General features: G+C 38.6%; 2 protein-coding genes across 6 annotated transcripts in view; one reads left to right on the forward strand and one right to left on the reverse strand.

Annotated features, from left to right (window-relative positions):
* Positions 1–20,009, reverse strand: part of LOC311296162 (coagulation factor XIII B chain-like) — a 409,206-nt gene that overhangs the window by 218,151 nt on the left and 171,046 nt on the right. The window lies entirely within an intron of this gene.
* On the forward strand, positions 814–7,195 carry LOC311296166 (uncharacterized protein). Of its 5 annotated transcripts, none has more exons than XM_084417852.1 (11): positions 814–1,056; positions 1,189–1,367; positions 1,476–1,569; positions 1,846–1,972; positions 2,086–2,293; positions 2,515–2,632; positions 2,721–3,450; positions 3,974–4,091; positions 4,862–4,966; positions 5,045–5,226; positions 6,405–7,195. In XM_084417852.1, the coding sequence occupies exons 7-11, from the start codon at positions 3,373–3,375 to the stop codon at positions 6,423–6,425; spliced, it is 504 nt and encodes a 167-aa protein (XP_084273978.1). In that variant the 5' UTR covers positions 814–1,056; positions 1,189–1,367; positions 1,476–1,569; positions 1,846–1,972; positions 2,086–2,293; positions 2,515–2,632; positions 2,721–3,372; the 3' UTR covers positions 6,426–7,195. The 5 variants fall into 5 exon arrangements, 4 of the variants coding, with proteins under 4 accessions (XP_084273978.1, XP_084273977.1, XP_084273979.1 ...); XM_084417851.1 differs by having other exon boundaries at positions 2,515–2,615; XM_084417853.1 differs by having other exon boundaries at positions 1,447–1,569; positions 2,515–3,450.

Here is a 20,009-nt window from a genome sequence, read left to right on the forward strand (position 1 = left end):
TAAGACTGTATATGAAAAACGATGTAAAAAAAGTATGAATAATTAAACTTTTAAGTATATCTCGATCAAAAGATTGAGTACAAGTATAGCCTAGGCCAAATATACTTGGACTTTTCTCTCAGTGTAAGTCAAGTACACTTAAGTGTAATTAAGTATATTTCTGAGAAGTAGGCTATATAAAATGTAGACTGAAAGTATGCTTTCTTCTTTTTAGTTGAAAAGAAGTATAGTAATAGAACACTTGAATAAACTTATTTTTTGTAAGGGAGGCCTTTGTTGGGAGAGTGAGTTTGCTGGATTATTCATTAAATAAATGAATAATTTGTGTGTCTGATTGGTCCAGACGCTACAAATGTCATTTTATATAGTGCATTTTACCTAAAGTGCACATTGTTGGATTGACTGCTTTTATTGCTCTCTTCATTTGTAAGTGGCATTGTATAAAAGCATCTGCTAAATGATAAAATGTAAAGGAAAATTAAGCAAGATTTAGACTAGACTCGTTGTCTCCAGCTGAAAAACAGTAGTTGATCATAATAGCTAATATGTTAGGTGACATAAATTTGAACCTTTATTTAACCATACATTTTTAATAAAATTTAACATTTTAACCTTAACCCTCATATCTCTGATGTGGTCCAAACTTTCCATTCAATTATAATAGTCAGCAAGTTTGAGTTGCAGGCAAGATCTCGGACCTAACTGACACCTTTATTTTTTATTTAAGTATAATGTCAAGAGGAAATAAGAACAAACTAGAAGCTGTTCTTCAGCTCGGGCATGCATTTGTTGAAGCGATGCAGGCAAGTTTCATTCTTGTTATAGACAAAAGTGTAATTAATTAACTCCAGTTAGTGAATGCCTATGTTTCACCCATCTACTTTTCATTACATGTACATGAGCATAAAGAAACGTAACACAGAGTTACAAACTCAGAAGGCACAGGACGATCTAAAGTGACCTGGTGGAAGAGGGACCGTGATGGGCAGCGTGTGATCACCAGCAAACATACCCACATATGTAGTTCAAGGTCCACAAGTGGCTGTAATATTTCAGGTTACTGAAGACCATACTAGACAGCATTGTCATTTGCATCCTTGTTGGATTTGAAATGGGTACACTGACAGTACATAAATGGGTGATCTAGTAGTTTATTGTCATTGAAAGCTGTACTATAATTTATTTCAGGCTGGCAAAGTGAATGCAGATGCTTTTCAGAGGAGCTTTCTGCAGTACGTATACTGCATCTCTGAAGTGGACCAACTTCTGGGAAAGGAGCCATTTGTTTGTCCAGGCTGTAGCCCTGAAATGGTGGCTGTTTCAGTGGATGGCAACAGAAAACTCTACAGGTTCCAGAAAACAAACCAGTGAGTTTTGTGTGCGCATTAAAAACAGCCAATTTAGTTCATGAATTTACTTGCTATTAACATTATCATAAGAATATAGTTCTCATTTTGTTGCTGTTGATGCTGTAGCGGTTCTTTGATGGAGAGTTTTTAGCCCAAGACTCTGAGGTGTCCAATTTTGTTGAGGAAGTCCCGGGGGGCTGTCAATCAGGCTGAGAAACAGGTATCTCAGGCTTATCTTATAACTAATTATGTGTTGAGATGGCAATGGCAGGGGGCTGAGCTTAGCGATGCTATCGAAATTTCACAAAGAGTGAAGTTGTAGAGTTGGATGAAAAAAATGCAGCTAGATTTTAATCTAGGTAGTTACAGATTAAAGATGGGTAAGGCAATCAAAGACAAAATCTTGACTGTAATTGTTGGTGTGTTTGGGCGTACAGCCCTGCTATTAATGTCCTTGAATGAACTACTGACATGTTGAAACAATTTACTTTGGTAGACGGCAGGAAAAGCGATGTGTGGGGAATCCCACTGGACAGCAGCAAGAGAGACATCGAAGCAGGCCAACAAGTTGGATGAAGAAGGCGTAGAAATTGCTGTGTGCAGGCATGGATTCCTCCTCAAAGGTTGGTATTGGTCTTGATAAATTGCAATTGAAATATTTGTAGATGATGATGATGATCTGAAGCCTATTCTTCATTGTGAAATGTGCTCTCTACTTATTTCTATTTTCCAATAGGTCTGAGTATAGAGGAGAAATCTTTGCATATCCAATGTTTCTCCAAAAGGAGTTCCAGAGTGCTACATTTTTGGCCATGGATGTGACCTGCCGTTATGTGCCATACCGGGAGAAGGTGTCAGAAGCTCTGATTCATCTTCAACCTTTTGAGAAAATGAGACATTGTTTGTCCGTGATGCATGCCAAAGCCCACAATACAAAATGCGAGGTGACTTGACTTTTACATTTCAGAGTATGATGTAGCCAACAATTAACGTAAAGTGCCACAATGAATGACATTGTGACCCAAACAACAGCAACCCAGGAGTGTGTTTTGAGTTGTACATGAGCCCCTGTGTGCTGTCCTCTAAAGCTGGTGACCTCGGGATATGCATCAATCTTGATCACCCTGCTGTCCATACTGTTTAACAAGTCCACTGCTTCCTGTAGATTCTGTGGAATGCAAGGAACCAGGAAGGTGCTGGAACCACTCTTGGTGAAGAAGTGGAGCAAGTCAACAGTTTTCTCTCCAGATGTGCCCTGACCACAAAGTATATGGCCAAGTCTGGTTTGTAAGGTTCTTTGCCCCCTGCTAGCCTGCAAATGTACACATTAACATTTTACAATTTATTGTGTTTTTCTATTGTTCTTTACAGTAAGAACTGATATGCTTACTGTCCATGCTATTGGGTGGAATCATAGACAGTATATAAACTGGACACATTGGATTCAACGGAGACAAGTGAAGTCAATTTCCTGATGGTCGAGCATACTGCGCAGACTCAAACTGAGCTTGACGACGTAGATGTGACGTGAGCAACCCGTCTGTCTTCTAGTAGCTGTGCCAAGAGAAAACTGAATCATTCCCTTCCGAATCTTGCAGAGGCGGAGAGCGTGAGTAGGACCTGTCCATGAGCTAGGAGCAAGAGAAACTTTTGCTAAGTATTCTGATTAATTATTTTGTCATTTTGCCTCCACGTCCCCCCGATTGCGAGCTTCTCCTCCTGTCCATACGGTAATGTCTCTACTGTGCGACAGAGAGTCGCGCGGTTATGACGCAATCGTTAGCCTATTTTTACAAAAACTGCATTTACGGGGCCATAACGTAAGATACAAGGTAATGGAGCCTTTTATACATTGTCGTATTTCTTTAGAAATAAATAATGGACAAATGGAGTCTTTAAACGCCTCAGATGTAAAGTTATTCGCAGTCAAAGTGACGCCAAAATGAATGGGAGTCAATGGGATGCTAACAGCAGGTGATGGTCCGCTAGCCAATGGCGGCGCCCGGGGAAACATCAAAATAATATGAAACCCTGCCCCCCTGGGTGGAATCAGCGTAAAGAGAATGGCCTCCACATTGCCTTGTCTTCCAGATTCAAAAAGGTATGTTAATGTATTGAAAAATTATTAACTATATTAAACAGTCAAATTTGAGCCTAAAAGTCCACCTAAAAGGCATCACACTGTTACCCTCATGTAGACATTGTAGGAGTGCAGGACCTCAGCTATGTATATGTAGTTTGTTAGAGAATTTACAGTTAAAGACCCAAGGACCAGATATGATGAATTAAGACTCAGAGTCAGAAGTGCAGTCAATCAAAGACAAGAGTCAGAATTATAATTAATTGAAGAGAATTTTTACTTAAGATAGTTTGCAGTTTCATCAGCAGAAGTCAGCTTCAAGACTCACTAGGTGTGTTCGTAGGCCACCCCCTGTAGAGACCGTTTTACATCACAATTATACTCTTTACGAAGGTCTAAACTACTTCATTACTTCAGGTTGAATGATTCTGATTGGCTAAGAAATAGATAGTACATTTCCACACATGGACTGATAGGCAGAGCATCTCTTCATCAATGTCACTCAGACCCTGAATTAGGTACGGGTTGATCCCCTGTTTTGCAGACAGTAGAAAAGACCTCAGATGTGACAGAAAGCCTGAAGACAATGCAGGACCAGTTGCATTGTAGTGATGACATGCTAAAACAGTGGGTTGTTGATGTCAAGCAGTGGGCAAGCAGCGGTAAGGACAATGGAATAATTTGGTCGTAAATCATGTAGCTGTAAGCTTAATGTTAAATTATGGTGTGGGGATGGGCACAATTTGATGGTCAAGTCATAAGTCTTCAGTTAGTATTTTGAAATTAAACTTTTTGGCAATGAAAATAGAATGATTGGTGCAACAATATCATTTGAGTTAGTAAATGAGAGGCCAAGCACAATGTGCCAGTATAACCCAATATCCAGGCAGGGCTCCATGTTTGCAGAATTCATGCATGCTCAGTTTGTATCAGTTTGTATCAAGTATCTCAGTTGTTTTCTACAGATCTGTTTTCTGTTTCCAATGAGCAGATATGAACATTTTTACTTTCACATGTTACTTCTGTCAGTTTAGAGGATACACTTTTTTCATCATTGGAAGTTCGGCCTATTGGTGGAGCTTGAATAAAGCTCTTGGGGTCACCAAATTTGATGTGTGGATATAGGGGACATAATTCCCCATAAATTACTTTCATGAGGAAAGACAGTGGACAATGGACTGCCATAAACTCAGACTACAGAAAAATGATGATAAAGATATCACACAGAGTAGATGCCTATGCCTCTTTGTTGCTTGGTCCCTAATTGTTGCAGTCAGTGGAGGTCCAATACGTTTAGAGAAAACATACAAGATACAAGTTAGATAGCTGTCCAAATTAAATATTGTCCTAAAGTCTGTCTGTAGCTGCTTTATTATGTGCAAGTAACATAGCTTAAGTGTGTTTGAAACATATTTGTTTCTTCTTCCTTTAGGAAATGCAGCAGCCAGTCCTGTTGATGCTCGTGGTTTACAGATCTCCATCGAAGCACTTGTTGCGAGCATTTGTCAGAAGAAGCACTACCTTTATAGACAGAATGGTATGTATTAGTAAATTTAATGCAGATGTAAGTTAAGGCAGCTCTTTTGTAATACATTTGTTTTTGCTCTTATTACAGATCGCAACAAAAGGCGTCTGAGGATTAGTCCGAAGATTGCCCAAGAAAAGAAACGCTTGCTAGAAGAGATGCAGAGATACAACCAACAACCTGATGGTGACCCTGTGGACACAAACTCAGTTGTGCAGAAACTCTCCAACAAAGCCGCAGAGAGCATGATCTGGCCTTTAAAGGAGAACTCGGTAACTCTAGCAAACTCTACTCACTTCTTCGCTGATTTTCCCTTTTGTTGTCGCATGTTTTCCCCACGAGCTCCCCCTACAGCTGTGGGGGGGCGTATATTTCACAACACGGTCGTAAAAAACTCCCTTGCGGCGGCCTCCTCCCACTCTCTACCGCTGCTCATGTGCGTTTGTTATGATCGGAGCAAGCCAACTGTATCGTGTGGAGCTATGTCTACCGAGGTGGGTAATCTGGTAATACATCATACATGCGTGTTTGTTTATGTCGAATTGCCGTAAAGCAATTCGTGTTTCGCGCTCGTTCTCATTCTCGTTCTCGCTTCTCACGAGACTTCCAATTTCTATCTTGCCGGGACGGTAGTCCCCAAGTTGCAAGGTTGGTTTTCCGCCTGGGAACGCTGGGGGGAGCGGGGAAAGTCACCAATATCACCAGAACAGGTTGTTTAACCATCCAAATGATTTCTAGACCGTTTTATTACGTTAAAAAAGTTACCAAGTTCTCCTTTAATTAATAGGTCAAACTATTTTCAGTTAAAAGCAATCATGCTAGTATTGGCTCAAGAACTACGGATAAATTCCCTTCAAAGATTATTTTATCCAATTATGTTTCTTTTTTCCAATTTGAGAATTGTCATAACATTTATAAGCTCTCTCTGATTAAAGGTGGCGTAAGTGTTATTTCAAAAACGCTGTTGGACATTGAAATCAACCCAAACAAACCCCTCCCTCTCTTCAATGCTCCGCCTCCAAAACTCAGGCTCCAATCCTAACAGCCCTGCTCCGAGTCAGTCTCGAACCCCGATCCCCCTGCCAGCCAGTCGAGTGCACTAACAATGACACTAAACATCACGTTCACTAGCATTCGTCAGCGCGACTCACTATGTCCTCCGTTACACACACACAATCCAAGAGTGGATGTCATCGCAGAAGCTTCATTTTCCAGCGATTTCTTCTGAGCTTTTCTCTTTTGTATTGATTCATCTCTAAATCTCCCTCTTGCTTGTTCTCTCCTCCGCCCCCTAATGCTGATTGGCTACACACTTTGTTGATTTTTGTTCCTGTGTCGGACCGACGAACTTCCAAACAGTGTTTTACAAATATCGCTCACCCTACCTTTAAATGTTTAGTGTGACGGTAATTCCATTACTCTTCATTACTCTTCATGTGTGAACTTATAGGCTATCCGAATGGATTCATAGAAGAGGGTTCCAAGGGCCTCATCAGTCTACTTAAGAGAAGACTGCAAGACCTCTGACTCAAACAGCAGACTGTAGCATGCACGTTTCAGAGGCATTCTCGAACCAACCCCTAGGCTGGTGGAAGAGGAGGAAGGGGAAATGGATGAAGAAATGGACTGGCAACATGACATCAGCTCTGAGGATGAGGATGAGGATGATGATGCAGAGGTGGGGACTCAAGTCATTTTTGTAGCCTAATCACTTTTGCTTTGACTTGTACTTAGATGTAGGTTTCTGAATTCTTGACCAAAGATCCTGGGTTTAAAAAAAAAGTTGGACTGAAAGTGATGAGATTTGTTCCAGCAGACAACTGAATTTAAAGTTGAAACTGACTATAGAAATATGCACTTACTTACTTGGTTTGTCATAAATGCTGTTTTACACTGCTGTAATTATCAGTAGCCATAGCCAGATTTTATTATTGTTTCTGTTGTGCAAAAACCTTTTATCTTCAATTTTGGTATTGACAGTTTGCACAGTTCTCCATGTTGTACGCTTTCTCTCAAACGTGGGCCCATTTTTGTTTATTCACATCAATAAATAATAAGGATCTGCTCTGTCAAATGCATAGCATCTATTGTTATCCATTTTCCACTCTCTTTTATGTACTGAAATTGTAATATTCATAATACTCATTGTAATATTGTATGCAACTGATAATGTCTGTAAATACTTGCTGATACCTGTATATATGTGTATGCAAACAGAAATATAAATTTGATTCATCTTCAGACTATTGAGTTGACTTTGGCTCATCACACGTCAAACCTTAGGAGAAGAAAGAACTGAGAGAGAACCTAAAGTACTTTTGGAACATTAGAGGTCACAGTCACACCAGGGCCCATATTAAGATAGATGTACGTACATACTGATTAACTTACATACTGTACACAGTTAGATACTGGCAGTGTAACATGCTTCAACACCGACTGTAGAACCATTATAGAGGCTTGTCTAAATCTATATAAATCATATAGTTAACCACATGTTATACCGAGGATCGGTTAGCAGGGTTGGGTCAGATTACTTTGAAATGCACTAAATACAAACAACATTGCAATATTAGTAATCATTTACGTAATATATCTTTTAGCAACAACCCAAGATGGTGTATTATTTTAAAGGACAAGTTCGGTATTTTACACTTAAAGCCCAGCTGTTTTCAGATCGTTTCTGATGAAATAGAAATTTGGATGCTGCTGGCCCGAGAATTTTCGGTTTCTGTGGTAGCACCCCCCACCTCCACAATGGCTGCATAGGTGCACTGGAACAATCCTTCCTAAAACGCATTAAACTTTCGTTTACAAAGATGTGAAACTCACCGAGTGGTGTGCTACCACAGAAACCGAAAATTCTCGGGCCAGCAGCATGTGTCCAAATTTCAATCTTAACCGTTCTATTTCATCAGAAACGATCTGAAAACAGCTGGGCTTTAAGTGTAAAATACCGAACTTGTCCTTTAAGAAGCTCAGTGATCTGAAGCCATGCAAAGTGTAAGACCATCTGATTATCAACTCATCCCATGGTAGGAATAAGCCACAAATCAGATGTGGAGACTGTCACCTACAAGTGCATAATGGTGTCATCTGCAGAAATACATGTAGGAAACTTTATAAACAGAGGGATATTACAGTTTTTTACGATTGCTATGACAAATTTTTCAATACTTTTAACAATTTTCCAAAACTCTTAACACAGTTAGCACTACATCCGTCTGTGTAAGCTATACTATTAACACATTTCTTGTTGCTTTAACACAAAATGCATACAATTAACACAAATTTAAAATGCTTGAACTTCTTTTACACACAAGCTCAAACAAGACAACAATGGATTTTTACTGCCAAATTTACCAATGCTTTCACACTGTATGTCAGAACAGATAACACCATGTTCTAAACCTAACCTTACAGGCTAAAGTCAAGGTAAACAGCTGTTTATATTGTGAATTGAAACACAAATATATCCCCTGTATTTGATTCCATTGCTACTGAGAAACAGCTGATTGAAGTTATGCAAATATGGGACAATGTGGCATTCCACCATTCCTGTGCAGTCACAGCCTGGTTTGACGCCCATCAGAGGATGATGTCCATTTTCCTTGCCCCTTACTTCCCTTTCCTCAACCCCATTGAGGAGTTTTCTCAGCCTGGAGATGAAAGGTTTTTGACCATCGTCCACAGGACCAAATGTTCCTCCTGTATGCAATGGATGCTGCATGCCAAGACCTCACAGCTGAACACTGCCAGGGGTGGATAAGGCATGCCAAAAGATTCTTCCCAAGATGCCTTGCCAGGGAAGATATCAGGTGTGATGTGGATGAGAACGTGGACAAATGCAGAAGACCGGGCGGATTAGAAGATGGCTTTTTCTGTTTGTATATTTTGTATTTTCACATACAGTAATACAAATGGCAGCTATAAACCTCTCACAATACAACTTTAACATAGTAGGATGTCCTGGGTTTCTCCATTAGGTCACTTGATGGAGTTTTTCGGTTCCTTGCCACTGTTGCCTTTGGCTTGCTCAGTTGGGGATATTTTGGGGATATTTAATTTAATTGTATTATTTTAATTTAATACTGTGAAGCTGCTTTGATACAATCTGCATTGTGAAAAGCGCTATACAAATATACTTGACTATATTGCATATTTTTGTTATCTTGCAGAAATGTCCTGTTGCAAATAAAGCATTTACTGCAGCAAGTCTTCTTTTTTTCATAAACCATACATTCTATAAAGCTACTCTAAGAAGGGTCATTTATTTTGTTGTATTGAATTTCTGCTGCAAAAAACAACAACAACAAAATGCATGCATTTACATTACAAAACAAAAACTTCAGAAAAAAAACTGCAGTGCAAAACACAATCTATGATCAATACAATATACTGTCTATTGTAGGCTATAGGGGCAGACCTGACACATATAAAATAATGCAGTTTCTGTAATTCCATCTGATGTTAGTGTTTTTATGACATTGTGCTATGATTGACTAAATGTTCCTGTTGGAAGAGAACATGTGTTAGTGTTTTGGTAGACATAGTGTATTGTGTTAGTGTATTACTGTATTTTGAAAATTAGAGTTGGAGTTTAGTTTACAATGTGTGATTTTGAGCATGAAATTAACTGTTTTGCCAATTGTGTGTTGTAGGTGTGTTGGTGCGTTAAGAGTTTAGGAAAATTGTTAAAAGTATTGAAAAAATTTCATAGCGATTGTAAAAAACTGTAAGGCTACAGCATAATATAATCCTGGCTATTTATGACCATTCAGGTGGTTTGGAGGGGCTAAAGCACTTAAAAAACAATCACTTTGAATGTTGTCGCTCGATTGAATGGGCTTTATCAGTGGTTATATCTCAACCTCCAATTGCAAGAAAAACACTGATGTTTCAAAAACTACAATTCCCTATAGCCACGCCATGTCGCTTGATACAAATCAGCACTTACAGTTTGTAGTTCTTCTGGTTTTCAAAGTAGGGTCGTAAAATAGGGTTGTAAAAAGATATTTCTACTGAATATTTCAAATATCTAGTACAGCCAAACTAGTAAATACACTGCATCTAGATGATATATGTTAACAAAAAGTAAATCTGTTTGTTTATATCAGATATTTGAGCTAAAGCAGGGGCCTGTTTCAGAAAGGAGGTTCAACCAACTCTGAGTTAAAACTTGAACTCTGAGTTGACTTACCCTGAGATGGGAAACTCTGAGTTTTCGGTTACAGAACAGCTGAATTGAGTTAGTTCAATCAACTCTGAGTTGACTGACTCTGCGTTTAGCGCGTGCACCACAACTATAAAAAGGCATTATCAATGGAGCGCAGATATTATGAGTCACCATGGCAACAGCGCCAGACAAAAAGAGGTCTGCATATTTCTCACCAGTACGAACATTATTACTGTAATTTTACAGTATTAGAACATTAATACTGTAATTTAATTAAAGGGATTACTCTTAATTCTTCTGTAATTTAAAGTAAAATCTGATATAATTGCATTAGACTATAGAACAATTCTGTATTTTTAAAAGGTATATTTTTAATGTAACCTTCTCCCTCTACACACTTTGGTCAATTCAAGAATAATTCATGCAATTGTATATTGTTTATTTGAAAGCATTAAAAGTGCTGTTTCTTGTCTCTCCTTGTATTGTTCAAGTGGTTGAGGTTAACATGGGATTTTGGCTTCTTCAAACAAGCTACACATTCAGATTTTTTCACAATTTTATGTGGATAATCTAAGTTTAAATCTAAGTATAAACAGGTATTCTTATCTCTCCCTCCCTCAGAGTGTGGAAGAACAGCAGGAGGACGGTCCATCAACTTCTGTTGCACAGATGAACACAGTTCAGTGATTTCCAGTAAATGCCACAGTTTAATTCTGTAGAATTTGTTCAGAACTATATTATGTAACTCTAATCTACTACTGTATTTTCAGTTGCCAGTTAAGGAGTTATATAGACTTCATCTTATTAAAAAAAAAAATAGAAAAAAACTGCAGTAAAAATAGCAGTATTTTATTTATTAATAAAAGATTAATTTTATTAATAAAAATGTACTGAAAGAATGAATGAGGTGTTTAAACACTACTTCTTCTTTAAAAAAGGGGAGGAGACCAAACGAAACTCTGGGTTTACCGAAGAAAACCTGCTCCCGACCAGGTTAGGTTCACAGAGTAAGTTACCATGGTAACTGACTCTGAGTATAAGTTACCTCTCTGTCAGAAACGGGCTTGACTTACTCTGCTTTCTCAGGTTTAACATACCTCCCATTCTGAAACAGAAAACTGTAGTTTTCTGGGTGGAAGGTTGTGAAATGGCAAACTGCACAATATAACGATCTACCTTTTGGATGATGGATTTTCTGGGCAGAAAAAGCACTTCGCTGAAAATACTGAATGCTTAAGTGCAATGTGTAGCCCTACAGTGAATCTGTGGTGCAATGGATAAGGTGGTGTATGCATCCTTCACCTTCATCACAGCCTCAACACATCACATAAACATTATCCCAAAAATAATCTTTCCTGTTTCTTTTCCATTACTAAATTTATGAACATCAAATCATACTCTGATCCACTGTATTGTATAGAATGAGGTCCTTGCCAACATCCAGCCCCACTGAATAAATAATGAAACACAGAATTATAAACAAATACTTTTTATTCATGTTCACTCAATTCAGTGCAAAATAACTTTGTCGTTTAATGGGCACAACATTTTTTGGGGTTCTTTGCAGACCTTCCTTTATCACGCAGTCATTTGTATGTTCTCCTGTGGTTCCCAAGAGGGGGGGCCAGTCCTTTTGGCTGAAAGAAATGGACTTAAACTTAAAATAACTCCCAATGCAACATAATTAAAGAGTTCCAGGCCCTGTTTGGAACATATTCATTGAATGTGCCAAGAATCTGTTATCACATGACAACCATTTGCAAATAAAGTTAAAGACCTTTAAGTTCAGCGTTTACAAAAAGGCAACACTGTAGGATCCAGTAAATGACATCCAGCTTTTCCAACCCTTTTCTTTTCAGTGTTTTCAAAGAGACAACAACAATTTAAGTACAGGCAAATACTTTAAGGGTCAAACTCTTCTTCTGCCTCTCTTTTTTGTCAGTTCAATAGATTGCTCAATTCTAATGGACACATTTTGCAATGGGAGTTACATATTCATTTTGCAATGACTGTACTTTTACAATGTCCAAAAGTTAAAAAAGTGTGTTATTTCGACACCCTGGGATGCCAGTTGGCAAAAAACACAGCGTATCGTAAAATGCATACAAAACACAATTAAATAAAATAGTCAATATTGTTAATTATAATTATTTCAGTTTAAAAATGTAACATTTTCACATTTTTGAGACTGAAGATTGAAAATGTGGGATATTTAAGGACTAGCTTCAAATCATTATTTATTTGTTTGTTCATTTATTTATCCATCCATCTTCAGGCAGCATTTATGGCTGTTCCCCCCCTCTATAGTCGACACTTTCCTTTCGTTCAATTATTTTTCCTCGGAATCCCCATTCGTGAGGCGGCTGTTGCAGAAACACTTGATTAATTTCCTTAATCTACTCCGGATATAGTCCAACACACAGCTAAGAAGCCAATCGCAAGCTCATTCCGGACCCTTTCCCGTTTCTCCATCTCGCAGAACTTATTACTATGCACGGCAACCTTTGTTTTGCGAGGTCAGGCTCCAGAGGTGCGAAGCTCACCATCTTTCCTCTCCATCCTCCCCTCCACTCTTGCAGATAATGAAGTCAACTGTTTGAAAAAGGAAACGGCACCGTTCTTGGTTTTATGATAATTGGCCCATCTGTCTTCCCATAAATAAAGCGGATCAGCTCGATGTGTTTGGTGGGAAGCGGGGCAGGGCGTATCCAGGAATGACAGGGAAAACAAATGACTTCCTCCACTCGGCAAGATTCTTCAGGCATGAACATGACACGTTATGTGGAGAACGCGTCAGTGAGAGGCGGCTGTTTTTGAACACATCTTGCCCTGCGTTATAGGAGATCACAAAAGCACAATGAGCATTTGAAATGCACGTCTGTGGAACAAACAGCTATTCTTGGCTGTTTATCTGGAGAGTGATGTTCATGGGTGGGTGACGGCTTCAAATCTCTAAGCCTGAGGGAAGACGGTTGGGTGCAGGTATAGCCTTGGAGTAACTGGGCTGTTGCATCGCCATGGTAACCAACCACTGATCTGCCAAGTTGTGGTGGAGGGGAGTGGCAGTGACAGAGAAAGTGACAGACACATCACAGAGCACAGGAGGCGAGGAAGAGTGTGAGAAAGACAGATAGAGAGAGCGATATGTGAAATGGAGACAGACACCAGTAGGAAGAAAAAGGAGAATGTATGTAGGCTATGTGATTCATACACATGTTGACTTGGCAAGACCACTGTAGGTGAAGTGTGTAATTGTTGCTACCCTAGTGGCTTGGGAATTGCACAAAATAATTAATTTAATTCATAATACCCATATTCATCCTATATAGAACTGTGGTTCCCAGAATACAATATCCCTTAAAACTTCTGACACTTCCACTATTTTGTGTGAGGTCAAATTTGATCACAGCGGTCATTAGGGGTTTTTGCACTGGAGGAACCTTTTCATAGTTCCTAGACCTATTGGCTGAAGTAACCGTTTTTTGGCGTGTTCGTACCGCAGGAACTAGGAACGATTTTAGTTCTAGGAACTCTTTTGGAGGAACTAATTTAGTTCCTCCTTCAGAGTCGGGTCTAACCCAAGCGGCAACATTCTGATCTGAAAAATGAAGCCTACCCGGAAGTGCGAAAAACTGCAATACATCGAAAATCCGCTAGGGGAAGGTCCCAAAAGGGAGCAAATGTCCATAGCCCCCATGTTAAAATGTCCGTTTTCACGGCATAAATTCATGTCTTTACAGGTTGGTCCCATGGACTTTTATTGTATTTTTCGTTAGGTTCCGAGTGCCTGACAACGGCGAGGGTAGTGAATTTTTTTGTAACTCGTTAGTTTAGATCATATTTAGATATAAAATGTATGATAATAAGGGCGTGGTTAACTTTGATTGACAGCTTGATTGACAGCTGACAAGGCAGCGCCACGGAGAATGACAACATAAGAAGCGCCATTTTTTAATACAGTTGACATATAAAACTACTGTTTCTGTATCATGAAATGTAGTTTTAAGAGTTTTTCAGGCGAGAATGTAGTTGTTTAAAGCTCAAATCTGTGGTTTATTTAAAGATTTATGAAAATTTTATCCAGTTGATCCAGCGATGACCGGGTGCTCGGCGCGATGTACCCCGCCTGGAACGGTCTTTACATCGGCTTGACGTTCTAAGGTTTGCCGCCAATGGACTCTGGCGTCTCTGTAGTGGTTAAACATGAGATATAATCACTGATCTATATAGAATGACATTATATAGATCAGTGGATATAATTCATCTTGTGTATATCTAATGGGCGATTTTTGGTCTCGTGAATCTATATTTTTTTCCCTGGGCAATCGTTTTGGCTGAGGGGAAGTTTCATAACTTTATAAGCTATTTAACTTTACCGATGTATGGTTAGACTCGCGCTGACTTTGTATGTTTGATTGAATTGTTTGCTTTATTTGTATAGCTTCTTATACCTTTTACTTATACTTTTATAATGGCTAACATTGATAAAACTGAAATTTAACAAAAAGAGACTGGGTTGAGTTTTGTCATTTTAATACAACGAAGATGATATGTAATGTTGTTTACTGCAAAATCTGTTGTTTAGTACAAATGCACATATTGCCTGGACCATAAAATGTTTAATATTTTTATATTATATTAAAACGAAAAGAGGCAGGTTTGTGTTTTATATTTTGTTTTGTTTTTCATAAATAGGCAAACGTTATGTGCAGTTGAATATAATCAATATGCGTTGCCTGAACCACATTTGTGTGGCTATAATGTTTAAGATTTCTTTAAATGAAAACGAAAAGAGTTAGTATGGTGTTTTATAACATATTTCGTTGCCATAGACTGTAAAAAAATTGTTCGTTGCCTGAAATATACCCGGAGTAGCAGAGCGAGCTGAGTGACGCGCGCTGCGTTAGAAGGTGGGCGGGGTTAGGATTTCCCAAGATTTTCCAAGATGGCGCCGCCCATACCCCCCATAAACGGCTTCAAACCCGTTCTTCAGAAAGTCTATGGGTGACGTCACAGACGCTTTGTCCATATTTTTTACAGTCTATGGTCTAACCCAGCACTAGTAACTACCAGTGACGTGTACACTAATTTGCCGAATGCACGCGAAACACCAAGCATTTAAATAAAATCTGTGTAAACACACAGATTATAGCCTATATATTTACTCAACTAACTCTACGAACATGGAAAACAGTGATAGATGAACCTCTCAACCTTTACACTGAGGAGAAAACCCAACGCAACTTTGAGGGGAACCAAGCAAAACATGATTAAGTTATGTAGCCTATTTCTGCTCAGCGACACTGGACATCAATCTCACGGCATATAATAACTATTCATTACTGTCTACTTTCTATGTATAACAGTTGTATCTAATAACGTATTGGACAGAAGTGTTAGACAGATCGTAAACTACTGAACACTGAGAATGCGAGCACTGTTTGTTTGCTCAGGCTCTGGTGTTCTCATCGCCGTCAAAATAAAAGTCACAACAACAAGCGTAGCTTACGTCACTTCAGAGTTCCTACTGGCGGTGCGAATGCAACCAGGAAAACGTTCCTAGGGGAATCATTAGTTCTTGGGAAACCATCCTGGTGGCTAGTGCCTAGAACTAAGTTCCTAAAACTACCTGGTGTGAAAGCCCCTACTAATCATGATGACATTTGCTTGACAAACTAACAACTTCCTTATTTCGTCACAAAACAGAAATGGGATTCGTTTTATTGTCCTTGTTCCATGTACTAACTATAGTAATAACAATAAAAAATGCATAATTACATAACTAACACTAAACCAAACCTAACCCTGTAGTCAGTTCTGTGAATTTTTGCAAGTGAAATCCAGTCAATTAAAAATTTTGCTCAACTTTTTTATTCATCGCACTATATGCCTAGCTTAATTAACAATGCACAGCCGCAGATGGTAAAACAAAAAAAATTATTAAATAAATGTTTGTGTAAATTTTTTATTGATCGTGGCAGAGTGTTTCATCAAATGATGATAACTGATATGCATGTACCTTTGATGTGCTAATAAATAATGCTATCAGTGGCTGCAATTCATTTTTCTTTCTTTTTTTAAGTTAAGATAAATATTTCCTATTAGAGTTTAGCCAAAACGGATATGACTGAAATACTCATTGTTCTTCTAAAAAAAAAGTCCTTTCAAAGACAATATTTAGTCTAGAGGCAGTGCTGAAATGTTAAAGGGGCGGTTCAAACTTTTTTGTCATTTAACTGATGTGTTTTACTGTGAAAAAAACAAAACAATTATTGAAGCCTCGATAAGGAGTTGCTGCAAGGTCAACGCAATTCCTGGCTGAGATAAAGTAGTCGAGCTGTTAGTGGGCAGCAGCAGTCTCTGAAGCCAACTGATAAAAGCTCAAGCGCTGAGGATGCTGAACGTCTTGGGTGGAAAGGTATGATAACATTGATGGGCCTTTAGATCACCTATTTGGAGGGGAAGTGAAGGGCTGACAAGTCAAGTGACAGATTGATCCGATTAAGAATACATTCAAAGCGGGCGTACAGTATGAAGACGAGATGGTTTATTTCAGGTCTCAGTTTCCTCCTCCATTTAGGTTTCTTATTTATTTATTTTTGTAGAACTAGGCTACACCAATTCTGTTCAAGATGTGCCTGTCATATATGTGTGTCTGTCCCTTTAACATACTGATGTCATTTTAATTTTCTATTCTATTTCCCATGTTAGCTCCGCCTCTTTCCTTTTGGTTTGGTTTTCAATTGGGAGAGGTAGGTTACTGTTAAAGTACAATGATTTTGAAATTCTAATCTTTGCTTTAAAAGTAAGCATGCGTATTTTTCTCAATTGATGGATTTTTTGAACATTTGTTGGATCATTTTAATATGATATTTTATTAAATTTCATCACATGTAACACTACTAGCAAAGTGATTTTTAAGCATTTTTGTTCATTAGACATGTTGATTTTGCTCGTTTTTTTCTTATTACATTATTTATTATTATTTAGTGACTTTATTTTTTATTACAATTAATTGTGTACTACCTGTCCACTAACTCCAAAGTTATTTGTGAACAATTTGTGAAAAACTATTTAAAAAAGAATCACAGAATCATTTTCAGGGAATAAAAGACTATCGCAACATCCATTTCATGCCGACTTAGAACTGACGTGACGTAATTTCAAACAAAATCAGGTCGAAACAAAGTTCGTATGGAGTTCGTTTTGGGAGGTCGAAACAGCTTGCCAAAGCGAACTTTCTGGAAAAGTTCACTCTGGCTGGTAACACCTTTGTACTACCATTGGTCCATGGCGATTACGTAATAGGTGGGTGTGCGCTGAGGCTCCGCCTTCTTTCACATCAAAACCTTTTCCAGTTCATTTCTCCTCATGAGTTCGTTGAGGTCAGACGTCTACGAATGAAAACATGAACACAACGGAGAGCTGCTTTATAGTAGAAAATGTTGTACCTCTGATGAAATGAGATACTGACACTGTTTTTTATTTCTGTCAGGACCACTATCGTCAAATACGATCGGCGGTACGGTTCTGTTCTGGGCAGCCTAGCATGGATAAGAGCAGGGAGAGCAGCAATAACCCCCCTTAGGGTAAAAAGAACAGAACAGAACCAATATGAATTATTGCAGATATCATTAATTGATTTTAATGTACAACATAATTAGAGAATTTTAATCTGATTCAAAGGGGAATCAGAACGCCAAATCCTGACTGACGAGAGGAGGAGCTGGGGATGGAGGAGGGTAATTCGCTCCTGTGAACGCGATCTCTTTTTGCTCGCAGGTTTCTCTATAGAGCTCCCCCTACAGCTTCGGAATAGATATTTGACAACACTGTCATAAAAACTCGTTGGCGACTCTCCCCCCTCCCATCTTCTCCTTCTGGTCATGTGCATTTGTTTTCAAAGAAGCCAGCGAACGCACTGAGCCATGTCCACTGAGGTATGTATGATACACAGAAGGCTAGCATATAAATGTATGTGTGCAGTGCCGTAAATCAATTCGTTACATCGCGAGACCTGATTTTTCCACTCACGGGCGCTAGGTGGAAGCGAGACGGCCACCATTCAACCCGAAAAAAGTCATATAACCTTTACAATGACTCTGAAGCTGTTCAGTTAAGGTAAATTAAGCTAAAAAAAACAAAAAACTGCATAGTTCTCCTTTAAAATGTTTGCTGTTTTCACAGTTTTGTTGTGCGTTTATTTTGTTATTAAGTGGAAAGCGCGCAGCACATATTTACATATTCATCTAAACGTCGCTCTCAGCAGTGTGGAAGTTGGTCAGATGTTCGCTACCAGTATGTCGCTGGTCATGTATTTCGAACTTCGTTTTACTCCTAAACGAAAAACGGACAAAAAACTTTCCGTATATCGGGCCTTAAGAGGGTGCGCCACTCTAAAAAGTTTGTGAACCACTGCTCTATTTGATAGCGTTGGAGAACAAGTATTCAACAATGCGCACTATAAAGTTTCATGCTTGTCCACTGTCTGCACTACTTCTCTCTAGAAATAGCGATAAAGTTATGCCCGATTTGAGGTTTCTCGCTCGCCAAGACGTACTTCTCATCCAATCAGAGTGAACCTAAAAAAGTAATGTTTTTAAGCGTAGTGCTTTTTTGTTTACAGAGGTTTCCGGAGAAAAAGCTCTATTTCCGCTGTTCCATAAGCGCCACCTACTGTCAGAGAGTGGATTTACATTTTCTTTCAGCCTGTCTGTCTTCTTTGTTCGATCAATGTGAAAATCCGACTCAATATTTGCTGTAATGTGCATTCTTTTCTCTGACATTAAACGGTAACGTGTTTACAAAAACTCTTTCAGGTGTATAACAGTTTGGATTGCGGTTAATTTGAGAGTTATGATACGGGATTTAAGTATTGTTATAGCTTTTTTCCAAAGTAGCTCTCAAGGTTATAGAGACCCTAGCGTACAGATTATGCATGGTTAGAAAAATAGCTGATGACAAAATTTACATCACGCACACTGTACGCATACCCTAGCGACATGTAAAACTGATATTGGGCTTTTAACATCTCAGATAAAGAAGATTATGAAGACTCACAACTGAGTCAATTGTGACTGTTGTTTTTAAGAAGTGGTCTACATGTTTTGTCCTCTATCAACTACAGTGTTTCTTGTTTCTTATTTATCCATGTGGATTGTGGAACTCTTGATACACAGCAGAACCAGCCTTATATCTTTTGAAAAGCAGTGAAGCCTCCATGACATATTGCTTTTTCCTCCCAATCAAAATATGATCCACACTTTTTTTCACACCTGGTACTGTCCAATTATAGCAACGCTGCACTCGGATGGAGGTATCTATTTCCCCCAGCCCCTCTTTGGAGTGTATTTCATTTGCCGTCTTGAATGGACACCAGTGGATTACTGCGCTCAAGAAGCTGTGAAATCCCTTCTGAGACCTTGAACAACCAGGATCACTAGTGTGTGCCCTTTCGACAAATGCCACCAAGGGCAAACATCCCTCATGAATACAGAAGAGAAGCCCCCGTCATACACCACCACCACTAAAACACATTGTGAAGCCCGTTCACTTTATATTACTGTCTTTTTTAAAGGTAACCATCAAATTCATATCCCGCTTGAGTCATTTTCTGATCCCAGCAATATACAATTTTTTATATTTATCAGTTACTTTTTTTTATCAAAGTTATCTCCACTCCTTTGTTACCTCCAAAAAAAGTTATTTCCTTTAATTCACGTTCCTTTATTGTTTATTCAGTGTCCTTTTATCTTTAATTTTTGTTCTCTTATATTTGATCTCATTTCTTATGGCTCATATTTCTTTTCTCAGGAGCAAATAAATCAAATTCATGGTTCAGCTGTTTTATTTGCTTATTTGAACATTTTAAATAGTTAG

Source organism: Rutilus rutilus (genome assembly GCF_951802725.1).
Source record: "Rutilus rutilus genome assembly, chromosome: 8".
NCBI classification, from domain to species: Eukaryota; Metazoa; Chordata; class Actinopteri; order Cypriniformes; family Leuciscidae; genus Rutilus; species Rutilus rutilus.

Excerpts from the sequence above, each read along its gene's own strand:
- LOC311296166 (XM_084417853.1), top strand. The coding sequence starts at position 3,373 with ATGAAACCCTGCCCCCCTGGGTGGAATCAGCGTAAAGAGAATGGCCTC. Across the intron at positions 3,451-3,973 it reads TGTCTTCCAGATTCAAAAAG|ACAGTAGAAAAGACCTCAGA; the intron begins GTATGTTAATGT and ends CCTGTTTTGCAG. Across the intron at positions 4,967-5,044 it reads CTACCTTTATAGACAGAATG|ATCGCAACAAAAGGCGTCTG; the intron begins GTATGTATTAGT and ends CTCTTATTACAG.